Here is a 24,348-nt window from a genome sequence, read left to right on the forward strand (position 1 = left end):
ATAACTGGAAGAACTAGGCAGAAGAGGCCAGCAATATGTTCAATGTTGTGGTAACACCACAGGGGTCTGTTCAACAAACAGCAAATCCAGATATAAGTATAAGGACACCGTGTAGGCTGTGTGTGTGTGTGTGTGTGTGTACTGTACAGTATGTGTGCACACTATCCCTTTACCTCACAACTTTGTCACATCCTCACAACACACCGGGTCTCATTTCCCCAAAGAGGAACATTTGAACCTGAAACTGTTGTGCCTCACACATCATGGGAAATACACTATGGTGTAACATACCGTAGGATGTGATTCAGGTGACGTGACACCCGTCTAATTGAAATGAGAATGATAGAACTGTCATAGAACGATAAACGGATAAAACAAGGCGATAATTTCTTGTCATATTGTAGAAGTCAGTTTGCAAAGTGAAGTTATTACTATTTCTAAAAGGTCCACAAGTGTTTGGTCTTATAGCTCCCTCAGTCTGTGGGGAATGCCTAAGCACATAACCACACCCAATTTCCCTAAAAGAAAAAGACTTCAAAGCAGGAAAGAAAGGTGATTTATTTATGAGTTTAGGTCACCACTGGTCACAACCTCACCAACATCATTAACCAAGGCCGGCCTCTGCCATCCACCGTCCGTTCACATACAGTGCCAACAGTGAGAGTGGTACGACACACAGTAAACAAAGAAGCAGAGAAAAGCCAAGTTCACTATGTCCCTCCAATTGCTCGGAATCAATAGAGCACACTATGAGGAGGAGGCGTTTCAATGTACGTGTGCCTGCCCTGACCCTTGAGTAATAGAGCAATGCACTCCCACTATCAATCAGGTCAAGTACAATATAAATGCTGGTTAAGTAAACTGTTATTAGCAAGACAAAAGTGGTCCAGATCAATCCGAATCCAAGTACTAATCCTGAAAAGAACAACTGATTTACAAAATATTCATATTCTTAAAAGCATGTGGAGTTATTGTAGTCCACTACAACAGGACAAGGGCATAGGATCTCTGCTCTCACAAATGTCACATACAACAAGCCATGGAGGAGAAAAAAGTAAAAAGACCAGTCTAATCATGAAGCTACTCAAACTGATCTTGTTAAAGAATATTACATATTCTAGAATGGTACAAATTATTTGCACAAACCAATAAGGTATGAGATGCCAGCTCTCCTGAACACAGGAAGGGAGTGCAAACATTGGGTGTCCCGTTAAAAAAAAGTCTATGTTGTATGCATTACAAATATCTAAAATACAGTGCAAAGACTTTCAGAAAGCCCAGTTGCGCTGGGCTGAAATGGGCTTATATTATTTGGCTTTTTTACTGGATGCAAATCCTAAGGGACATATGTTAATATAGGTCGGAATTATGTGTCACTGGACCAGCATTTTTACCTTTCCAGAAGCTACAGTACTACAGGTACATCATGTTCCTGGTTTATGGTCTAACTACTGTAGAGCATCAGATCAATGGCCGAAAGGTTGGTGATTCAAAGCCGGGCCGGGTCACTTGTCAAGGTGGGATGTGCTAAGGTGAGGGTAAGGTGCTTGGAGGGCTGCCTTCCACTGTGCCCTTGAACAAGGCACTTAATTGTAGCTCATAAAATCCAGGAGCAGCGGTCATGCTGGTTGACCCTGTGCTCGACTCAACCAATGGTTGTGATGGAAGAGCAGAAGACAATTTCCCCTTGGGTGGATTAATACAGTATAAAATAAAATAAAAACAAAAAAAACTAGAAAGCTCAAAGCCGAGTATGGTAGTATGTGATCCCTAGGCCTAGATCAACTGTTATTATGTTATAGTTATAATGTTACATGCTATGAAGTGTTTCCGGGTAAAACGGATGAGGGTAAGCTATAAGCAGTAGTATGGTTAAACATGGTGCATTGTGGGGCCTGTAGTTTAAAAGGGTTATGGGGAGATGCTTCCACAGGACTGCATGGGGGCACAAGGGAACCCGTGCAGGGCTAGCTCAGGAAACACCTGCTCATCGTACAGGTCATTGGCTACGTCAAAGACATTGGGGTCGTTGAGGAACTGAAGCAAGTCTGTGGGCAGCAGATCCACCTCTTCATCCAAGACTGCATCAGGGCTGGGCAGCATGGGGTCGGGGTCACCCAGTAGCTCCTGGGGGGGGTAAAGGGGAATCCCACCGAGGCCTGAGGACAGGAGGAGGGGGAGGTGAAGGTGGTGGAGGAGGAGGTAGAGGAGGAGGAGGAGGGAGGTGAGCACAGGCAAATTACTTATTTAGTTGTCATAGCTAAGTCAAATACAGACTCAAAATGTTCTGCCTTTTATTCAGCACAGGAGAGGAAGCGCTTGTGAGTAGGGACTGGCTGTGCACATGCATGCATGCATCAGACACAAGTGATTGGAATCCCTTTAGTTAGATCATGGGTTCCGAAACTCCATCAATGTGGGCCTCCCTTCTGAAAACAGTGACACACCCATGCCCCCCCAACCCTCCAAATGTGTCCATTTTGCAAGGCAGCGTTACCTAGCCCATAACGTTACACAGCTAAGTTAGCTCGGTGGCACATGTTGCTAGTTAACGTTATGACGTTTTCGCACAATACATTCATGCCTGCGGGGGGAGGCTCTCTCCGCACTATCCACAAATTTAGTATACATCTCTCCCATTATTTATTTCGATCTTTTGACCTTTAAAATCACATTTCATTCATAAAAACCATAGACATTTAAAAAAAATAATGTTTTCCTTTTTTTTCTTTCTTTTTTTTTAACCATCCCTCCGCGTCTCCCCTGAATTTCTTTGGGGCCCCCCAGGGGAGGCCCGCCTCACAGTTTGGGAACCCATGAGTTACATAATATGGCCAACTGTGTTTAGCTAAAGCAAAGTCTGATTCAAGACAAGAAAAGGGCATCACACAGAGTGATAATATTGTATAAGCTTGGAATTTTATTTATTCAGCAGACACACTTGGAGGAAAACATTGTAATGAAAAAAGCAGGGGTTTAAGTCACAGAGCAGGTTAGTAAAGATTACAAGGCTGAAATGAACTATTGTAAAACCCTCTATCCCCTCTAGACTCGATCCTACTGTGGACATGATACAGTACATGCACGCAGACGCAGATCACTGGGACTGGGGAGGAAGCCAACAAATGTGAGACAAAACCAAAGATGCCCAGACAGACACCATGCCCTTTGTCCCTCTGGCCATCGCTCTGTGTGTCCCATGACAATGTTGTACGACAGTCGTGCAAAGGTTGGAGGTGAACTTAAAGGGATTGAGATGATTGGATTTCGACCTGAGCAGCCCAACACGGCGAGGTGAGCCATGACTCACCAGCGGCCTCCCCAGACAGGCCGTTCATTTGCCCCGAGCCTTCGCCTTCCACCGTGTCTGAAAACACGGGCGACTTAGCCTCCAGTGTGTTCCTACAGTGACCAATGACAAACAGCCATTACAACAACCTGTGCCTAAAGTGGCCAATAAGAGAGTGAGGGTGTACAGTAGTATACTACTGTTTTGCACAGAGCTCTTATGACCGCTGTGAGTGCCAACTAGCACCTGTTCTGACCGTCTGAGAGGTGAAAGGGGAAAAAAAGGAAAATAGGGAAAGGGAAAATATACTCACTCCTTTGAGACGAAAACCAACTTAGTTTTGATATACTTGATGTATGGACTTTCATCTGAAAGACAAACCATTTTCAGATTCACATCAGTCAACTCTGCTGAACAACGTGGAGAAGGAGAGCTGTCAAATTCATCACCTGCTTCACTATCAGATTCATTACAATGTAATATACTCTTCCTCAATCTTTACTCTTGGCCTTTTTTCAAGCAAAAGAACTAGCGAACTAACTTAAGATATTGTTTTTCAAGAGTAGCAAAGTATGCTCACCTCCACTCTTCTCGACGTAGTACTTCCCGAAGGCCTTGTCTTTAGGGGTGTCTGGGTAGAGGAAGCAGAGGGGGCTTTCTGGAACGTTCTCCGGGATCTGGATCTGGAAGTTCCTGATGATCTCATGGAAGGGGATTTGGATGAGGTCGGCCTTAGTGAAGGGTGTCACAGAGCGCACCTCAGCCTTACCTAGAAAAACCAGGATGAGACAAGAACATATGCAGAGGAGCTATGGCTCATAGTAGTAATAGTAATGGAGTAGTAACACAGTAGTAAAAACATTCATCATCAACTGGGATAAGGACCACATGTCATGGGGGGGGGGGGGGGTAATTGAAATGGCCATTCATTTGTCACACGACATGTCCTTCCTACTGTACTAGCTGCTACAAATAAATAAAATAATAGAAGTGTGAAGTGTTCACAGTAGACCAATAGGCTAACATGCATGTCTTAATAGCAACACTTCAGACCTCCATTGTGTCTTTATGTTTGCATCTCTAATGATTGATACTCTTCTTTTTTCCCTAAAACAAGTCTCCTTGTGTCCCTTGGAGGAAGGGGAGGAGTTTCATCATCTGAGTATTTGGTGGTGGAGGTGTTATTGCAAGCGTTAGGCACCGGCCCCACTAGTCAGTCAGGAAACAGACCGAAAACGAGTCAAACGTGTTCACTATGTTTGAATCTGTCTAGAATGTGTAGAATGTAGGCGTGAGATTTCTGACCGCTAAATGACTCTCATTGGCTAAATTGACGATTAGTAATAGCAGTATTTCTGAAGTTGTCATCATGACTTGATGCCTGACATAAGATACAAGTCAATATAGATGCTCTATGCAGCTAATCTATGTAATGTATGAATCTAGCACATTTCTAAAACATATTTATTCACAAAAGTGGTTTAAACATGCTTTCACTGCTTTGTTGGCACAAACGGGCAATGCTGCATCATTCGTGGGGGACAACAGGTTTACTGTGCATGTTGTTATTCTCATCAGTATATGAACTAGCATCAGCAGCTACTGTGGTGCTATTCCCAGGTCTCACCAGTAGGGGAGTAGTCCACCCAGGAGAAGGTGATGCCCCCGTCCCGGACGCTCTCGCTGAAGCGCAGCAGGAACGTGCCCCTCTGCTTCTTCTTCAGCAGGGACTTCTCCTTGTCTTTACTGACAAACCCCATGATGGAGCTGAACACAGGACACGCACAAACATCAACCTCATCTAAGACTCGCAGAACAAACACATCTTTGGCGAAGTTAGTGTTAGGATGGAATTTTGGTCGTCCTTGTGTAACAGTCAACTAAGGTACGCCCTTGGAGGGGAGTGGCAGAGTTTGGCATGAAAGTTGTCTCCTCATTAAGGCATGGCACGATAAGGGATACTCCCGCCGTCAGAATAAAGACATAAGACATCTCTGTCCGAGGCATGATCGGGCCATTACCTTTGATGTATCCCAGCTGTTCTTTAGTCACATTTATCCCTTTTGTCTAGCCAAAACTAGTTTAATTAAGATGTGTATGTCACTACTCTAATATAAGTATGGGGGCCTTAAGACCACTCTTCTATTGTTCTATTGATTAGATTCGATTCAACATTGCACCATAGCCTACAGGAACATCAAAATGTTAGGCTAACAATGAAATGCAGTTGACATCGTGAATAGCATTCTTTTCTGAAATACGTGTTTTAACGATCCAATGACATGTTCCTATGCATCTACATTAAACTAAGTTATTCCACGGATTTTACCATTTTTTAATGATTATTTGCAAAGATATTGGGCTTCTTTCCCATGTTTTTTCGCGGCGCCGGCAGCTATGTTTCATATCACTGCCTCGGTTCGCAAAGCATTGTGTGAGTTTTCATCTACCCCTCGGTTTCAAGTCAGCATCTGAAAACCCTTGTTTTGGAGGGCTGTTTGAGTGTCCACTAGCCCTCAATATGCCCCCTAGCCCTAGAAGCTAAAAGGAATGGGACACACTACCCTACATGTGAATGCGCAAAATGTAGGGGTAGAGCCAAGGGCTAGGGCTAAGGGGGAGGGTATTGGAATTGGGCCTTAGTCTGTCTATGATCAACACTATTTTATGTCTGCTGTATTGAGACTCCAATCCAATTTATTGCTTAATAAATCCTTTGTACTTTGAATCTCTGATCGAGCGTCCTGCACCTTTGTTCCTCTCTCAAGTGACTTGGTATGAAATATCTTCCTTTCAGTTAGGACAATGTTAGTCTCAGTTTCCAAGCAAAATAGGTTAAAATGTATTTGTTCTTTATAGATGTGTAATAAAGGCATTCTGGTGTACTCATACTCTACAGTATGAGCCTAATGTGTGTGTTCCTAGGTGACAAGGCATTAGCAAACATACCCATCTCTCCACAGGTTCTCCAGGTGGGTCTTCACCATGACCTGGATTCCATCGAACCACACCCAGAACGTGAAATTGGTGGCCAGGACATTTTCCTGCAGCACATGAAGGTGGCAGACAATTGGCATAAAAAAGGCATATTCAGAAGGCATCTTCATCAAGCATAAAAATATTTTTTTTCTATCTGCAATGGTAAAGATATCAGGTTCTCACCTTGCTAAACCTGGCCCAAGAGATGGTGTTGGCTTTATAACTCTTCTGCTTTCCTGTTGTGACAAAGAGCTTGTTGATGATTTGATTACATGAAAAGATACTTGGCATTAGTGAGATGTTAGCCTTGCTGTGGTATCAAGAGTGTTGTGGAGGGCAGTGTCCATACCAAAGAGTTTGTGTGCGATCATGTCCAGCTGATTGTCATTCAGGCCTCTTTTGGTAGTGGAGAGGAACTGCCAGCTCAACATCTCCCCAAACTGCGGCCAGGTGGCCGCAGGGCAATTAGCGAAAAACAAAATGTTCTGGACACACCCACACACACACACCCACAAACAGAAACATACACACATAGACACAAACAGTATTTTAATCTTTTCATCATCAAAGCAGACACAAAGCAAACAGACCCAGTGGTGTAGTGAAGAGTATACCCACTTCTTGATCCATGGACCCACAGTATACCCACTTCTTTCAACACCACTAATGTAAAAACTCACATTTCTGTTACAGTAAACCCACTTTAGTCAAAGTATACCCACTTCTTTGATCACCACTACACCCCTGGACCTACTTAATATCTCTGTTTCCGATAGATATCTATCTACGTCAGTTTAGACATGGTGACCTAGAGGTGACCTCTGACCTTTGGGTTTTCACTCAGCCGGTTGAACCAGAGGATGGAGGCCCAGGCACTCTGCTGCTGGCTGGAGTTAGAGATGATGACCACGGGGAGTGATGAGGTCTGGGGTGGGGCACCAGTCAACAGGAAAACAAACATTTAGGAGACACTTGTGTGAACATAACATACTTTGTTGATGAAATTTACTCTCGCTGAAAAGGGAGGAAAATAGAAATCTAGAAAGATTTCACAATTGTTAAATAGTGTGAACTAGTTAAATAGTGTGAACTGTAGGTGGACGACCAGCCAGCAAGTGCACATGATGCGTGTTCTTTAGTGGCAATGATGTGGAAACGTGGAATTTAGTATGATACACTACAGGAGATTTAAAATCCGAACCGATTTGTAAATCAGGTTGAATCACGCACATAAGGAGAATCTTAACAGATGTTCTTCTCGCGAATCTCAAACATGCACACACTACAAGATTTGAAAATAACGGTTCATCACACACTACAGGATATTATTGTGCCCGAGGGAGCAACGAACCACTCGTCTCGCTTGTTAAGTAATGACATAATACTCTAAATATCAAATATGTTTGATATTATCGGGGCCGCCCTGATGGGTCTGCGAGCCGATCGGGAGGTATAAGATTGGATGTGTAAACTCCTCACATTACAAGATCATCTGGGTCAAACCTCGGTTCCGACCAAAGTTCCAGACCAGATTTCTCCTCCATTTGTTGGGAGGGGTGAATCGGGTGAATCGGCCCAAAAATCCTGTAGTGTGAGCCCGGCATAACCTATGAGAATCCTAACGTAAAACAAGGATTAAACCAGCCAGGAAGCTTTTACACACCAAACGCTGTGGATCTGAACACTAGAAGTGTCCCTGAGCAGAATAGACTAGACTTTCAGTGAAACACATAGAATAGTTTCAGTGTTCCAAGCATATTGTATTGGCAATGAGAAAAACAACTTCAATCGCGTACCACTACTACCACGACATGCGCTCTAACCAAGAATTTAACTAGCTAGGAAGCACTTACATGTATGTCACTGTACATGTCTAAACTCAATGGATTTGGAAAGTAGAAAGGCCCCTGGGTAGAATCGACTGTACAGTACCTCTACTCAAACATATAAAATATAGTTTGTTGTGTACAAAGCAAAATGATATTGGCGATGGGAAACCTGAACTGTGGCTGATTTCATGTGGTTGGGGGACAATGAGAAGAGATCAGACTTTCTGAATCCCCAGAGGAGCCGGAGGAAGACCCACCTGCAGTGGAACAGAGAAGCCGTGCAGCTCGAACTCTGTGTCAAAGTTGATGATGTGCAGCTCCTCGGTAACACTGAGAGACAACTGGAAGAGACCAGAGCGGCACTCAAACACACACAAACACACACCAACGCCTGTCTTTAAACGAAATCTAACACGTACAGTACACTGTATGGATGAAGTGAAAATAGTTAATTTCTTTTCAGTTTGAGTTTTGAGTGCTGAGAGGACATGTTGATGATGTGATTGAACTCACGTCGTTGATGCCCTTCCCTCCTCCTCCAGACTTCTGCTCTCTCAGGGTCTACAGGCACACAAAGCAGAGTAGCTCAGACCATCGGTCAAACCACTCTTAGGCTGGCATTACTGGCTGCCAACCCCACAGCCCGACGTCACCTACCAGGTGTCTGAAGTCAGCCACCATGCCCCCGCTCATGCTCTCTGCCATGTTCAAGGCCTTACTGTCCGTACCCAGCAGGTTGAAGCGTCTGTACCTGCCGGGAAACACAACAGGGAAGCAGAAGGTGAGCATGTTTGTCTAACACAGACCACGGCCACAGGGCTGCTGAGGCAATGGTTTTGTCTCAGATGTCTATGAAACAAATGTATCTTTCATACTCAGGGAGTATGAAAGATACATTTCCTTCAAAATAAACTTAAAATCTTGGTTGAGAGATGGTCAAGTATGCGACCATTTTCACTGAGGAGTTGTAATGTATTTTAATGTATTGTAATGTATTTTATCAGCAGACCTAGTAACCTACTGCTTCCTACTGTGTTTTAATTATTGTAGTGCTCATGACACCTGCCCCAGAGACTACGGTTGAAAATTAGCCAATCTGGCTAAACTGGCATATTTACAGAAATATTCCTTAAAGCAATACATAGCGTTTTCTCCGGTTTTCTCCGAACTGCAGGCTCTGCAGTTATCAGATTGTCTTTTTCTTTTTCTGGCTTCCTCCGTGATGTTTCGCTTCGGTTTTCTCACCTCCGCCATGATATCATTGCATGTTCTATTAATACATCCATGCATGATATCCATAGACGCCGGAATAGTTAGCTACTACTGTGTTGTTTAAGCACAACGTTGCGCATGCACACTTCGACTGAATGCTTGCGTCCCGGGGGCGCAAGTTTTAAAAGGTAATAAATGTCAATGTATTATCTTTCTGAGTAGACTGTTTGGACGATTCAGCTTACTTTGAGTAAATCTAATTGGAGAATTAGCACCAGACATGTTTGTAAAGGTCCAAATATCGCGATGTATTGCTTTAGTATGCACTGTCTCTGTATTTTAAACCAATAAACTAAACTAAACTTTCTTTATACATTTATTTCTTATTTTGAAAGTTTTCTCCCAATTTGGTAGCCAATTGCACCTAACATATTGTCCAATTGCCCCCTTGTCGCTATAGAGGATTCCCCGCACAACCGTGCGGTCGGCGATCTCAAGGAGAGCAGCTACCTGACTCTCTCAGTTACCTGATTCTCTCAGTTACCTGACTCTCTCAGTTACCTGACTCTCTCAGCTACCTGACTCTCTCAGCTACCTGACTCTCTCAGCTACCTGACTCTCTCAGCTACCTGACTCTCTCAGCTACCTGACTCTCTCAGCTACCTGACTCTCTCAGCTACCTGACTCTCTCAGCTACCTGACTCTCTCAGCTCGAGACCGTGACTCCCACACCAGATGGGGTCGCTGTGGTGCGACGAAACCTCTAGCCGATAGGAGCCGGCAGCCAATGTGCCACCCCCTTCAGGGATCCGGCCATACAGGGGTCTGGCGAGACAAGGGCATGAACCCTGGTCCCCGGTGGGCAGCTGCACCCACACACGGTGCATTAGACCACTGCACCACCGCAGATCCCCATCATTTCATATATCTGTTGAAGTGGTTTTGAGACAAATTCCGCAATGGGCCATTTATAATTTGCTGTCTGTGGCAACACACACTTTAGCCTCCCACGCCATTCTAAGGACTGTGTAAACAAACTACTCACCCTTTGACCTGAGGAGCCTCCCTGATAGAGAGAAACACAGAGACAGTTCAGTATGATGAACACTGGAACAGTTCAACTATACAGTGTCTGAGCCATACAGTACTTTTACATCATTATTTACAGAAGAACAATGCTCTTTTCTGTATTTACACAATTTCCCAGAGGATTCCATCTCACCTGTCCATGGACACCTTCACCTTCATGGCATGGTTCAGCTCAGGAAACTTGACCAGAAGTCTGTTAAATAACACAGCACCATGCAGGTCAGGGTATAGAACTCACACAGGTATTTGCTAGCTATATACACTCACTGTACCTAAACTAAGGTCCACAGATGTCGTAAAGCAACTTGGACTTAAGTACTAACCTGGTCTTGACAGAGAACTGGACGTTAGTGCGCAGGACTAAGGGGCCTTTACCCTGAGGCATGGATGGCTGAGTCTCCACCACAAAGGCACTTAAAAACACACAAACAAAACATAAATACAACACACACACACACACACACGTGTCTTACATGTAGGTCCGTGTGATGAAAGATGGAACCTTGTATGTTATCTGATCGCCAATGCATGTGCATCTCTCCACATGATTATCACTTTACAAAGACCAGAAGGAGGGCTCACATCACACCAGTTTTAAAATCACTACACTAGTTACTGACACTAGTCAGTTTTAGAATAAACTTTTAAAATATACACCTACAGTAGTAGGTCTCTCAAGTGCTCTGGCACTGAGCTTTTAATGGTTCCTAGAGCCAGGACTAAGAGGCATAGGAAAGAAGCCTCGTTCTTATGCCCCCAGCCTTTGGAACACCCTGCCAGAGGACCTGAGAATGTCTGGGACCGTGGAAATCTTTAAGCGAGATCTTAAAACATACCTTTTTAACATTGCTTTTACCACATAGCTTTACTTGTCTTAATATCTTAGTGTTTCTAAATTTGCTTTCTCTGTTTTTATAGTTTTAATTCTAATTTACACTATCGTTATTTTTTTATTATTTTACTTTGTTTCTTTTAAATCTGTTCTCAATGTGTTTGTATGATTTATGTTTTATGGAAAGCACTATATGCTACATTAATTTGTATGAAAGGAGCTATATAAATAAAATGACATTGACAATGACATAATTGTTTTTTGTCTCCATCTATACTTCAAGCCTTCTTTACGGCTCTTCTGGGGCAGAAGGCTGTGCTGGGAGAGGTGTCCAGGATCAAAGCGTCTATGCTGGCACTTTGAAAGCGATCAACGAGCCATGACCTTGGACGCCTGCTATATCATTCCTACATACACAAAACCACATTCGTCGTGACTAGCTCAGGTGTCTCTAGAATAACATGTCCTACTTACATATACTACAAATATTACAGTATATGATTGACAATGTGATCATTTATATAAACATGTTAGAATGATTATCTCATGTGCCTTGATTACTAATTGAATGCGCCAATGTCAGAACAAGATATCAGTAAAAGTCTTTATAGGCTGCATGGTCAACTTGCAGTAAGAGAAAAATATTCCTTTAAGACCTGGGTTCTCCAAGGTTCCCCAACAGTATTTTAGGCTTGCCTTACTGAAGAGAACTGTAGTTGATGATTAAAGTTCACACATTAACATGTGTACCCCCATTAATATGTACCTCTCAAATTTATTCTTTATTACCCATTAACGTGCATCACTTTATAACATAACACCTTGATATATAACAAATTATACTTTGTCTTTATTATTATTTTTAAACCACCTGAACTGTATACTTGTACACCTGTACTTAAGACTGTGTGTTCTGTCTTAAGACTGTTGGTTCTGTGGTGGAATTCAAGAGTTCAACTTACATATATCTTCAAGACAATATCTACCGTTTGTTATAATGGGCCTCTTGTTATATGACCTGCCTTGTATATCTTGGAAGAGCAAAAGACCTTTGACCTTAAACCTTTTAGTGAGAATATAGGAGTGCAGTTTTACTGGCGCCCCAGATACTGTAATAGTAAACAGCTGTTCTACAGACAGAGAACTGATATCACACCTTTGTTGTTCAGAATATGTTCTGTATGATGTATGCTTAGACCTTGAGGAGAACAGCTGCAGCCAGACTCCCAGACATGTTTTCCTTGAGGAACAGTCTGTCTATTGTGAGAACCATGAGCCGTCAGAAGGAGAAGGAGAAGCCATTAGGAAGGAGAGGGTTGGCTGCTTTAATACTGTTTATGGCCTTGATGACTGGCCTGGGAGGAGAGGGTTGGCTGTTTTAATACTGTCTATCGCCTTGAAGACGCCAGAACTGACCATTACTTCTCTGTATGCTCTGTATGCTTCGGAGTAGACATTATTAACTATATCCAGAACGTCTAAACCTTATTTCCCCCAAATGTAACCCTTTCAGTGGGTATGTGTTTGTGTGTCTGCATGTGTGAGTACACGTGTGTGTGTGTGTGTGTGTGTGTGTGTGTGTGTGTGTGTGTGTGTGTGTCTGAGACCTTTTGAGCAGCGTTGTGAGGAGGTTGTCCACCCTCTTCTGCAGCGCGGGTTGCTGAGCAGGCACAGGGTCATGTTCGTACGACACCTTCACAATCAACTCCTCCAGCTTCATTAGGAACTTACGGACCTGGAACAGACAGTCCGCCTCCGCCGTGAACCTACACAGGTCAGAGGTCACATACTGGTCATTCAGGAGGTCTTCTGGGGGTGTCATATACTGTTCGTCACAGAGCTCTGGGATGAATGCTATTTGCCAAAAAACAGCCTTTCAAGTAAAGGATCCCTGTGTTTGGTGAGTGGGAGAGTTTTCCTTTGTTTTCCTTTGCTCCATTACCAGGTCAAGGCTGATATATGGCTCAGTGCGAAACCAGGGCCTACAGCGGTAAATACAGTCACCACTGATGTTGAAACTGTAGTGTTCCAGCAAACAAGCTATTAAGAGTATAACCTCTTCCTCAGTGTGTGTGTGTGTGTGTGTGTGTGTGGGCTGTGCTGTACCATTTCTCCAGCTGCTCCAGGCAGGTGCTGTCCGGGGCTCCTATGCAGGCCCTCTGCTGCCTCCTCTGCCACTCCAGCAGTTCCTGCTTAACCAGTAGCTCCAGCAGCTCCCCAGCGCCGTCCAGCAGCGCCCCCAGGCTGGCCAGCATGCACTGGGGGGCGGAGGGAGGAAGGACATGGGGGAGAGGGACAGGGAGACATGCCATGTGTACAGTGCTGTATATATCAATGCCATTTCAATGGCTCAGGGGTAGATGGAGCTGTCGCCGCCGGCTGAAAGACAACAAGCATCTAACCTTCCTTGAGCCGTCCAGTTTATTGAGGAGCTCCTGCAGCATCCTCCACTGTTCTTTCCTCTCTGCCTCAGCTGTGGTCGCTGCAAACACACACCTGTTAGCCACCTACCTTCACACCGACAGAGCTACAGTACCTCCACAACTCAAGCCCAGAACCCTTGGAAACTGTGAATGTCAATAAACAAAACAGAAAACTATCTAACTATTGTCCGTCCGTCAATCTGTCCTGAGAGACAAGGTTTATGTCCAGACCACAGACCTGCAGTGAGCTCACCTTCTTCCATGTTGTGAATCTGGTACTTAAAATCAAATTCATCTTGCTGTTCCTCCAGACATTTCACTATGTATTCCATGCGCTGTATTTACAAAAATACAAAACAAAATGTCACCAAACCGCCACAGCAACGGCTGCATGTGTTACATGTAAACCTCTGGACTTACAGCAACAGAAAATATCCAAGATCACAGGTGTATGGTTGTTATAACAAGTTCAAACTCAAACACTGGTTTGACTGTGAGGGCAGCTCACCTCTACTTTGTTTTTGAGGCTGTCCACTTTGCACTGTACATTCCTCTGGCTGTCTGTCTCCATGGGGTTGTGTTGGACCTGAAGCTGTTGAACCTGAGAGATAGAGGATGAAGAGGAAATTGTGTGAAAAGTAGGCTAGAACGGAGTGGCTAGCTGGGAGTGCTAAGCTACATTAGCTGTTTTGTTGGCCATGCCTTCTCTTCTCTCAGGCAACCTGCTCACTGAACAGCCACTGGGCCACAACCTCAACAGCTTAACCAAGGCCATTCAGAGTTAAAAACAAAACAAAAAAGCATGTGTTGGGGGGGGGGTTCACCGTGGCCTTAAATTAAACTTTATCATTCTTATGTTATAATGTGCAACGCATGTTTGTTATCGTCTTTGCTGTAAGATTGATTTGTGTGCATTTCCTATTTAAAAAAAAATCATATTTGGTCATCTTGCTGGTTAACCTCTGGTACCTCCAGACGTTCTGCCGTGTGTCATCCTCTTCAACGCAGGTGCAGACCTCCCATATTGTTTTATTTATGCTCAAAGAGTAAGTGAAATTGTTTTCCACCAAATATGCAATATCTCTGTTTTCCATAGTTCACTGACTCACTGCTGCTGCTGAGTAGCTAACATAACGTAACATAACATCACATAACATAGCATAGGATAACGACAGACAACAATGATGAATAGGCTAGGTGGGCATTTATTTCATCAGGATGCAATTTGAGTTGCGAGAAGCCAGACTTCTCCAGGTTCCCTTGACCATTTGTTGGAAGCACCTTGATGAATCACAGTTTAGTTTACTTTAGCTTAGTTCATATTTTTGTAAATATAACTTAATCTGATTGCTTTTAACTTCTGGAAGGGACTTGGATCTACAGACTGAACTAGAATTTAGTATAACTAGAGTGAAGTATAATTTTCTTACTCTAATAGGTAGTGCTAAGTGCTAAGTCGTCTGAGTAGTTGTGAAGCTGCTTTGTTAGTCAATTCTTTTGTGAGTTATGCCGCGTTCCAGATAGGATTTTGAGCCCGTAAGTTACGACTTCAAGTCAGGACTCACAACTTCATAGCGTTCCAGGCAAACTGTTAGCCCCTCACACGACTGCTAAGTAACCTGACCAACATTAGCGAAATCAGGTTCAACGGTCACTCCGCCTGGTTATCGGATCTAAACTACTCGATAAAGTATCGCAGAGACATTTCAAAGGTACTCACAGAAGAAGGAAGGTTGCATCTTCAAAAACGCATGGTTTTGAAAGAAATGCGCTGCTAATAAACATGTTCAATCTTACACTCAAAAACGGGTCATATTTTCACAAAATGAATCACCGGCAAACGCTTAGAAGTAGACAAGCGTTTGATTTCCCCCTTTATCACTTTACTTAAAGATTACAAAGACCACTTATAATGTCATATAACCAGTTTATAATACAACATGTCTGTTCATAACAGCATGTTCCTTTTATCACTTTACTTAAAGCTTACAAAGACCACTTATAATGTCACAAAACCATTCATAATGTTTCATAAATTATAATGTAGCTTAACATAACACGTAGTAATCTGTAAATCAACTTCTGCAGAATAAGTGAGCTATAATGCTTTATGGCCTTTGGTACATTATAGGCTAGCAGCAAGTCCTCAAAAAAGGCTTTAGTTTTCGAGATACCCCTACCCGAGTTAGAACAAAACACAACCATGTTTTTTCATATTCCCTATGTGTCCCATTAATGAAATGTATGGTTGTGGAACTTTAGTTAATGGGGAAATAAGTTTTTTGGGCTATTCTTTAGACCTATCCTAATATCTGAAAAAGAGCTAAATTAAGCCTGTCCGATTAGGGGTGAGGTTACAAAAAAGCCCATAATTTGATAATGCTCACTCCGATTTTCATCAAATTTGCTGTGGTATGAAGTAGGTACCTGCCCAACATAACCAGAGAGTCAAATTTGTATTTATATATAAATAAATCCAGATATAAACTCATGTAAACATAGCATTAACTTAGGCGGAATTTGTATTTTTGTGGATAGGACAAGAGCACTCCTTAACTTTTCTCTTATTCATCGGGAAAACATAGATTTGCATGCAATATTCTGTTACTGGTTGGCCTAGGGTGCTATTGAACTAAAACCAAATGGTTGTGTGGATATATATTATGTTTTTTTGCAAACAAGTCGACTTAAGACCTACTACTACTCTGGAACCAAACAAATTAAATGATTACAAAATGCTCATATTTGGAGAGGGAAAGGCCAGGTGCTGTAGGCTACACCAAACAGTCAGAGTGTGAGTGTATAACCCAATAAAGCTTAACTAAAATTACAAACATAAAGATCCAAGGTGTAGGTAGAATAATTTTCATTGAAATAATCCATTTAAATCAGAACCAAGAACATACCATACAAAAATGTTCTTCTTACTTTAGATATTGAATTGTCAAATTGCAGGTTCTTCAGACACATCTGGGGATACATTTTGACATCCTGCACAGCAAGTACAGAACTCTGTACAGGGAAGGCCAACAGAGAGGCACTGGCACTTTCCAGTCTGTCCACAATTTGCATCAGTGCAATATAAGTGTGTAATGTCTCTAACCTCTGTCGGTGCCGGGGGTTTCTTAAACAGGACGGGTTTGAGGGCTCCATCACTGACAGTCCATCCCTTGTCGATTGGACTCCATAGGAGAGGTTTGGGGAGATGACTGTGGCACCATATTGCGGTCTGGAACATTGCTCTCTGTACATGTTGTTCGAATGCATCCTCTGTTGGTGGGAGATTTCCAGAGGCTGCATCTGTTGTCGATGCAATGATGTAGCGGAGTTCATCCAGGTTAGTGCACAGTCTTCCATTTTCTTTTTTCTTTTTCCCATACAGGAGAAGCACATACTCTCTTGCTACTGGCAAAGACTCCTCCAAGCATCCAGAGAGTCCAAAGTGGGCCATGTCTTTGAGCTCACTGAGATGTGTCTTGAGTTTGTTGAATGCTGTTGTCTTGCCTATTCTATACAAACTGCTTGTTGTGTCACAGCCAGTGAGCGCATGACATGCTGGAAGACAGCTGGACATGTCTTTTCTGAGTTTGTCTGCTATAGTGTTGATGGGGAAATACCTCTCTCTCGTTCCATGCCCTGCATGCATGTAGACTTGAGATGATCCAAACACGCCTTTGCTTGCATAATACACCAGCAGTACTTCTACATCTGTGTCATCACACCGCACAATGATGGAAAAATATGAATCGGCAAGATGTATGGCATGTAAGACCATTCTCGTATCGGCCTCCTCCTGATCACTGTAAAGTGATGTGAGAGTGCTGATTCCTGCTCTGCTTATGTTCCTCACCTCCTCTGCTTTGGCAAACCCACCTGCCAGGATGATGGAGCCATCTGATTGGATCCTCTGTGGGCCTGCAGAGATGATGTAACTGCTCACAAAGATACACAGTGCCGTCTTGTTTCCACTGCTCCTCAGGTACCTCCTGTAGTTCGGAACATTTGCGTTACCTGTGATCACGTGTGGGCCCATCAGTTGCTCCTCTCCTTTGCCTCTCCAGGATCTTTATTGACTGTGGGTTGTCATATCTGTCAAAGACTATGACGACACATTTTATCTCTTGCTTCTTTAGAAGAGACAAGATCTTCTTGAGGATGCATTCAGCAAGGTCACTAAAAGTCAGGAAGGCTGAATCAGGAAGACTTTGGAGCAGAGCCATGCCATCAATGATATAGGCTGATTTTGCTGTGATTTCAGGCAGCTCTTGCATCACCTCCACTACAGACTCCAGTTTCTTTGCTAGGTCAGATTTTGTGGTTTTCCTCATCTCTCCATCATCATAGAAGAGAGAGGGTGGGACAGCAGCCAACTCATGAGACATTACATTTTCCAATGACACGTCTCTTTGTTTTGAAACAGCCAGGAGTCTCCTGAAGAGCACATCTGAATCCATGTGAAGCTTTGTAGATTTACTGGTTGCAATGCATGTTTTCATATCAGTGAATGTTGCCAATTTGTGTCTTTTCTCTGGGTTCCAGAAACTTGTTGGTTTTTCACTCTTTAGTCGTTCCTCTATGAAAGCTGTATTTACCCTTTCTCCATATTCCAGAAAGCTTGAAAGATCTTTTGTCACTTTTTGTGATGCTACTTGTCCACTTGCAATGTTGATTAGCTCATCAGGAATTTTCTCCAAATCAAAAGGGTTCTGCCTGTCTTGTACAAACTCCATTATCTGTGCTATTTCCCTCTCATCCCTGTCCATGCGGGCTGCTCCATGCTCTTTGTGGGATTTTGGTGTACCCGTATGTGTATCTCCATCGCAAAGCTCTATCATTGCATTGCGGTACTCACTGGTGACATGTCTTGTGATGAGCCATCTTTTCAGAGCTCCTTTTCGTAGGGTGAAGCCGACAATGCCTCCTTGACTCTTTCCTTCTCTGTTGATAGTTTGTTCAAGTGCTTGATCAGAGGCCACACAGTTGAAGTTTCTGTTTGTTGAGCGCCGCACAACAAACCCTCCCTCTCTCAGGAATCTGTAGGATTCTGGTTGGCTTTTCTCAAGAGCTTTCATCTCAGCTATGTACACTGGCATGTACTTTGCATAGTTCATCCTGCCAGCAGCCCGGAACCATGGTATTGCTTCAGACATGCAGTTGAGATGAAGTTCAAAGTTAGCCTCACGCTCTGTACGCAGCATTCTAAGTAAGAGATCAGCCCCTTCGATAAAATGTAGCCAGTACTTAAAGGTTGCTGACTGTTGAACTCCACTCTCTGAAAACTGCTGTATTTTTCTCCTCAGCTCGGGAAGGTCTGTTTCCATTTCCTTTAAGGACTGTCTGGCAGAACCCTGGTTATTGCCATGAAAGGCATGCTGTACATTTCGCAGGAGGTCCTCTTGTGCACCAGCCAGTGGAGCTTCATCTTGTTTGTCAAGCCAGGATACCATTGCTATCCAGAGGAGCCTAAAGAGAGCCTCAGATACAAGCTTAATGCTCCTGATACCTCCAAACTCATGATGGATCATTATGCCAAGTCCCAGTGTGATAGGTGTACGGCTGCTGCAGCACTGTGCAATCAGGTCATGGCAAAAGGTTAGAACACTTAGATTATTCTTCAGAGATGGGTCCTCATTACAGGTCTGCACTTTTCTAAATGCACTAGAGTTAACACACCAATTCACAAAATCATATAGAATGTTTGGAACATATTTACAGCACTGGGGAAGGGAAAGCTGACTGCTTATGTAGAATTGATGCTCATGCTCAACTTCTTCCATGGTTTTCCTTAGTATACCTGCAGCTTGGTGTAGGATTTGAGTATCAGTTAGTGCCTCTGTTCTCTGAGGAGGCATTGTTTCCCTGTCTTCTGCTAGTTTTTCTCCTGAGGAGTGATGCTTCTTTCATTGCATGACCAACAGTAATGCCGCTGGAACAAATTAGATCTGACTTTCCAGGACGTTCAATGAAAATGAGCCTGTCTCCATAATTTTGGACCAACTTTTCTTTGAGCTTCCATGACTTGTATACTGCAGCTGATTCTTCCACTTTACTAAGTCTTCTCCCATAGCTCTCAGTTACAGCACTCAGTGTTGTGACAGTCATATTATTTGAAAAGACTGTCTCATTTAACTCTTCAGTTAGCTCAATGAAGGCTCTTTGATGTTCGGTGAACTTTTTTTCTGAAAGATGCTTGTTTCTGGCTGCTGAAATATTATTTGCTGAAATGTAGTGTGCGAGGCAGCTTCTGTGGTACTTAGCATCATAAGCAAATAGATCTTGATGTGTCAGCATGCGAAGATGTATTTTTTCATCAAGCCTCTCTGAGGCAGCACTAAGGACCTTTAACCTTGTGCTTTCACCTGTTCCAGTACTTATTGCGGTCAACGGCCCTTTTTTATAGTGGGCTTTGTCGTCACAGATGAAACACTGATTGCGGATGTCAAATTCGGTGTCTCTGCTCAGTCTTGGTTTTTTGATTAGGGACTGATCCTTGTCTGTGTCTTGCACAGTCACGGTGGAAGTAGTGCAATAGGCCAGGTTGGTTGTGCTGGAGTAATTTGCTCTGCATGACTTGTGGTATGACACTTTCAATTTGAAGGAGAGTAGGTCACTTGAGTGGGGAGAGAGTCTCTTGTGAACCTCATCATTTTGTTCCTGGGCAACTTTCAATATTGTTTTTAGTCCTTCCAATTTGGGATTCTTGATATATGGATTTTTTTTTATCATCTTGCAGAGCTTTACTACATATCAGGCATAGCTTTTCATTTAGTCCCAGTGTCTGGCTTGTTGACTGTGCTGGCTCTGTTGGTTCCATAAGTGCACAGCTGGACTCAGACACAGCTGGTGAATACGGAAAACACAGTTAACATATTTGCCACACAGACTCACACACACACTGTCAAGAGTTATCTTTGTATCTGCAATTAGCATTGTACAATGGTATGCTAGCTAGCTAAAGGAATAGTACACTGGCTAAGCTAGCTAAAATACTAATAATCATTTCAACACAAAACATGTTATACTCAATTTAAGAATATATAAAAATGAATGAATCATTAGACGTGTGTTACCTGTCTGATCTGTCATTAGACTGGTAGTGAAGGGTTTCTTTCTTTTTTTATTTCTGCCACATAACATTATGTCAATCCTTTGGAAGTGGCAGTTTGAAAATGGCAGTTACAATTTTAAAAACAAGGAGGCACACTGCTGGATGGAATGGAATGCCTGAATGGAATGTGGTGCTATATTGACTTCAGAGGGTGATATGGATTGCATATCACAAATTAACACTAAACAATGAATATATCTCTTTCAGGAAGGGCTTGCTTATGGTTAATGAAAAGGATATTGACTTCCAAAACCTTTTTATTTTGTTCAAATGAAAAAGTTGTGTTATTTCACCATGAAAAATAATTTACTGTATATGCTTTCCGCCTATTCATCACTGTGTTTAGAGGTCAACAGTACATAATTAAAACAAATTATCAACATAAATTCAGGTAATCCATGTGCACAAGGTACTGTACCTGACGACTCTCACACAAAACTTTAAGTGGATCAGAGCTTCCTTTGGAAAACTAGACTGCGCAATGTAACCATTGCACCCCCCAGAAATATCTTTATTGGCTCTGTGTGGTGCATCACTTCATCAGTTGATTTCACTAATATCCCACAAAAATAAAGTTCCACAACAGTGCATTTCTTGAATGGGAAACCCAGAAGATAAAAAAAAATCATTGTTGTGTTTTGTTCTAATTTGGGTAGGGGTACAGTACCTCAAAATCTTAGGGCCCCTCCTGCTAGACTAACAAGTTCCGCCTACACTAAACTGATGTTTGCAGGACTATATTCTAGTATTTCTTTGGGGAAATTACATTTTAACTCTTTGGTGTTGTTGGACAGTTACTTGGGTCAAACCACAGCAAAGTTGATGCAAATTTGAGTGAGCATTATGAAATTATGGGCTTTTTTGTCACCTCACTCCTATCCGGACAAGCCTAATTTGGCTATTTTTCAGATATTAGGGTAGGTCTAAAGAATAGCCCAAAAAACTTATTTCCCACAAAAATAAAGTTCCACAACCATCCAGCTCATTAATGGGACACATAGGGGATATGAAAAAACATGGTTGTGTTTTGTTCTAACTCGGGTAGGGGTACCTCAAAATCTGAGGGCCCCTCCTAGACTATTATGTTATAATGCATTTTGCAGCTCGGAATTATGATCATTCATAACTAACTGTTGTAATGTTTTATAAAGTTGGTTATGAGGAGTTATGAAAAGGTACACATGATTATAACAAGTGCTATAATGACTTATGTATGCATTATGAGACATTATTAATACCTTTATAACACATTATAGATAGGGGCTTCATAGAAAGTGTTACCACTTTTTTTTGTTATCACAGTCTGGCATAGGTCAATGATTAGCCCCAATATTGTTTTTGATGGATAATTACTTTTTGTGCAATCTCATTCTAAACAAATAGTTACGTTGATGACCCTCATGACCAAAATTGGCCACGTATAAAATCCTTATATTTTAACATATTTTTGCATACATCTATTACAAACGTTTGCTCATATTTTCACAAAATGAATCACCGGCAAACGCTTGTCTTCTTCTACACTGCTGTCATGGGTGGTGCGCTGTGATTGGACGGCAGCACACAGCAGCGTAGAAGAAGACAAGCGTTTGCCGGTGATTCATTTTGTGAAAATATGACCCGGTTTTGAGCGTAAGATTGAACATGTTTTTTTAGCAGCGCATTTCTTTCAAAACCATGCGTTTTTGAAGACGCAACCCTCCTGCTTCTGTGAGTACCTTTGAAATTCCTCTGCGATACTTTATCGAGTAGTTATGATCCGATAACCAGGCCGAGTGACCATTGAACCTAATTTCGCTAATGGGGGGATAAGGGACTACTAGTACTGTCAGGTTACTTAGCAGTCGTGTGAGGGGCTAGCAAACTGTCTGAGTGCGTGGAATTCTGGATAAATGTAAACAAGCCAATATGGCAAAAGTTTGAGATTTGTCACACTGTCAGAGCTGGCAAGCTAAACATTGTATGCCTAATTTTGCTATGCTAAGAAATCGTACGTTACATAATTTTATTTATTGACATGATCGACTTTTCACCGTTTTCATGGTCAAGTTCAGGTTTACCTTAACGTTAGCTAGCTATCTCTTGTCAACATATTTGGGCGTCATTACATACACATAGCAGATTGGAGTGCATAATCGTTTGTATTATTTTGATTACAATGTACAAATTTACTTTATGTTGCCCTAAAGTTCTCTTTGTCACCGTACCCATGTGGGCTGCCATCTTGTTTAGAGGGCTGTGTGACGTCAGAGAGCGCAACTGGGAGTACATCGATCTGGTACGAGTTCACGGGTGGGAAGTTACGGGTTTGACTGCCATTCCAGTGCATTTACACGTGTAGAAGGTTGGAAAAACCCGGGTTACGGGTTGCCTGGAACACACCATTAGTTTCTGCCTGAGATAGACTAATTGCCCTGGTGACTGCCCTGAAGGAGTGGCCTACTCTCCTGGCGGACAATTAGCAATCAGTAGCAACAGGCTTTAAAAACAGAAATTTCACAGAAATGAAAAAAGCATTCTGTCCCATTTTGGTTCACATAATTGGTCATAGTGTTCACCTATTCAACGATGTATGCCAAGAAAATTACCAAATTCTACTTTTGTTGTAATCTTATATCAAAGTATATAATTTCGTACTTCTTGGAAAACGGTAGGTCACATGCAATTACGACAACAGGTACCTTAGATTTTAGGCCAATAATCTCACGACATCCACCCGTCAATCAACGCTATCCTTCTATCGAATCTGTCTAAAGTTCTTAAAACCCGTCCAGTTGTCAATGTTCCAATCAAATTCCTCTAAACATATGTCCCACCCTCATAGCTTGTTTGCGTCGGAAATACTTAAAACTACGGAAGTTAGATGATCTCAAACGTCCGTTTCTGTGCAACTTTAAACACTGCTGCCCTAGACGGCGACAGCTCCCTCCGGTGCGCGACCGAAGGCTAGGGCGACCAAAGGCACCGGGCGACTTATTCAAGAGTAACTTCATCAAGAAAAACTGGGTCAGGAAAGTAGTAAGTCTACATTTACTTCTGTACCTGTTTTGTTACCATTATGTGTTTGCATCCTATTCCTGTTTTGTTCCCTCTTCGGGGGTCACACAGACATTGGGTCCCCCCCAGACTCCATAACCCCTCTAACCTCATCCATCCCACTGTCTCAACTCATAGCGAGCAAGTGGTGACAAGGGGACTTTGGAATTGCCAGTCGGCGGTGCCCAAAGCTGAGTTTATAGTAAGTAAGTAAGTCTCAGGCTCCTCGCTCTCCCTAAACTTTCTTGCTCTCACCAAGACATGGATCACACCAGAGAACACTGCCACACCCGCAGCCCTGTCAGATGTGTACTCTTTCTCCCACACTCCCAGAGCTGTGTGACAGGTGGTGGTACTGGCCTGCTCATTTCCCCAACATTGAAATACTCTCTCTTCTCTATTCCACAGTTCTCCCCGCCCTCTTTTGAATTCCATGCTGTCTCTGTCACGTATCCAATCAAGCTCACCATTGCCGTTATGTATGGCCCACCAGGTCCTCTTGGTGAATTCCTGGAGGAGCTTGATACACCAGTTTCGCACTTCCCTGATGA

At 42.8% G+C, this 24,348-nt stretch overlaps 1 protein-coding gene across 4 annotated transcripts in view; it reads right to left on the reverse strand.

Moving 5' to 3' along the window:
- Positions 1 to 539: 539 nt before the first annotated feature.
- Positions 540 to 24,348, reverse strand: part of stat2 (signal transducer and activator of transcription 2) — a 28,230-nt gene continuing 4,421 nt past the window's right edge. For 3 of the 4 annotated variants that reach the window (XM_084446018.1, XM_084446019.1, XM_084446020.1), the window contains exons 5-24: positions 14,162 to 14,254; positions 13,907 to 13,988; positions 13,633 to 13,712; positions 13,337 to 13,488; positions 12,838 to 12,996; positions 10,722 to 10,811; positions 10,532 to 10,591; positions 10,355 to 10,375; positions 8,755 to 8,848; positions 8,611 to 8,658; positions 8,355 to 8,438; positions 7,095 to 7,193; positions 6,618 to 6,753; positions 6,452 to 6,504; positions 6,239 to 6,333; positions 4,917 to 5,056; positions 3,870 to 4,058; positions 3,603 to 3,657; positions 3,311 to 3,402; positions 540 to 2,159 (exon numbers count right to left, since the gene is read on the reverse strand). In XM_084446018.1, the coding sequence (XP_084302144.1) occupies positions 1,912 to 2,159; positions 3,311 to 3,402; positions 3,603 to 3,657; positions 3,870 to 4,058; positions 4,917 to 5,056; positions 6,239 to 6,333; positions 6,452 to 6,504; positions 6,618 to 6,753; positions 7,095 to 7,193; positions 8,355 to 8,438; positions 8,611 to 8,658; positions 8,755 to 8,848; positions 10,355 to 10,375; positions 10,532 to 10,591; positions 10,722 to 10,811; positions 12,838 to 12,996; positions 13,337 to 13,488; positions 13,633 to 13,712; positions 13,907 to 13,988; positions 14,162 to 14,254 (2,070 nt within the window). In that variant the 3' untranslated portion in view covers positions 540 to 1,911. The remainder of the gene's footprint in view (positions 2,160 to 3,310; positions 3,403 to 3,602; positions 3,658 to 3,869; positions 4,059 to 4,916; positions 5,057 to 6,238; positions 6,334 to 6,451; positions 6,505 to 6,617; positions 6,754 to 7,094; positions 7,194 to 8,354; positions 8,439 to 8,610; positions 8,659 to 8,754; positions 8,849 to 10,354; positions 10,376 to 10,531; positions 10,592 to 10,721; positions 10,812 to 12,837; positions 12,997 to 13,336; positions 13,489 to 13,632; positions 13,713 to 13,906; positions 13,989 to 14,161; positions 14,255 to 24,348) is intronic. The other variant, XM_084446021.1, reaches the window with a different exon arrangement.

This window comes from Borostomias antarcticus (assembly GCF_949987555.1).
Source record: "Borostomias antarcticus genome assembly, chromosome: 11".
In the NCBI taxonomy this organism is placed as follows: domain Eukaryota; kingdom Metazoa; phylum Chordata; class Actinopteri; order Stomiiformes; family Stomiidae; genus Borostomias; species Borostomias antarcticus.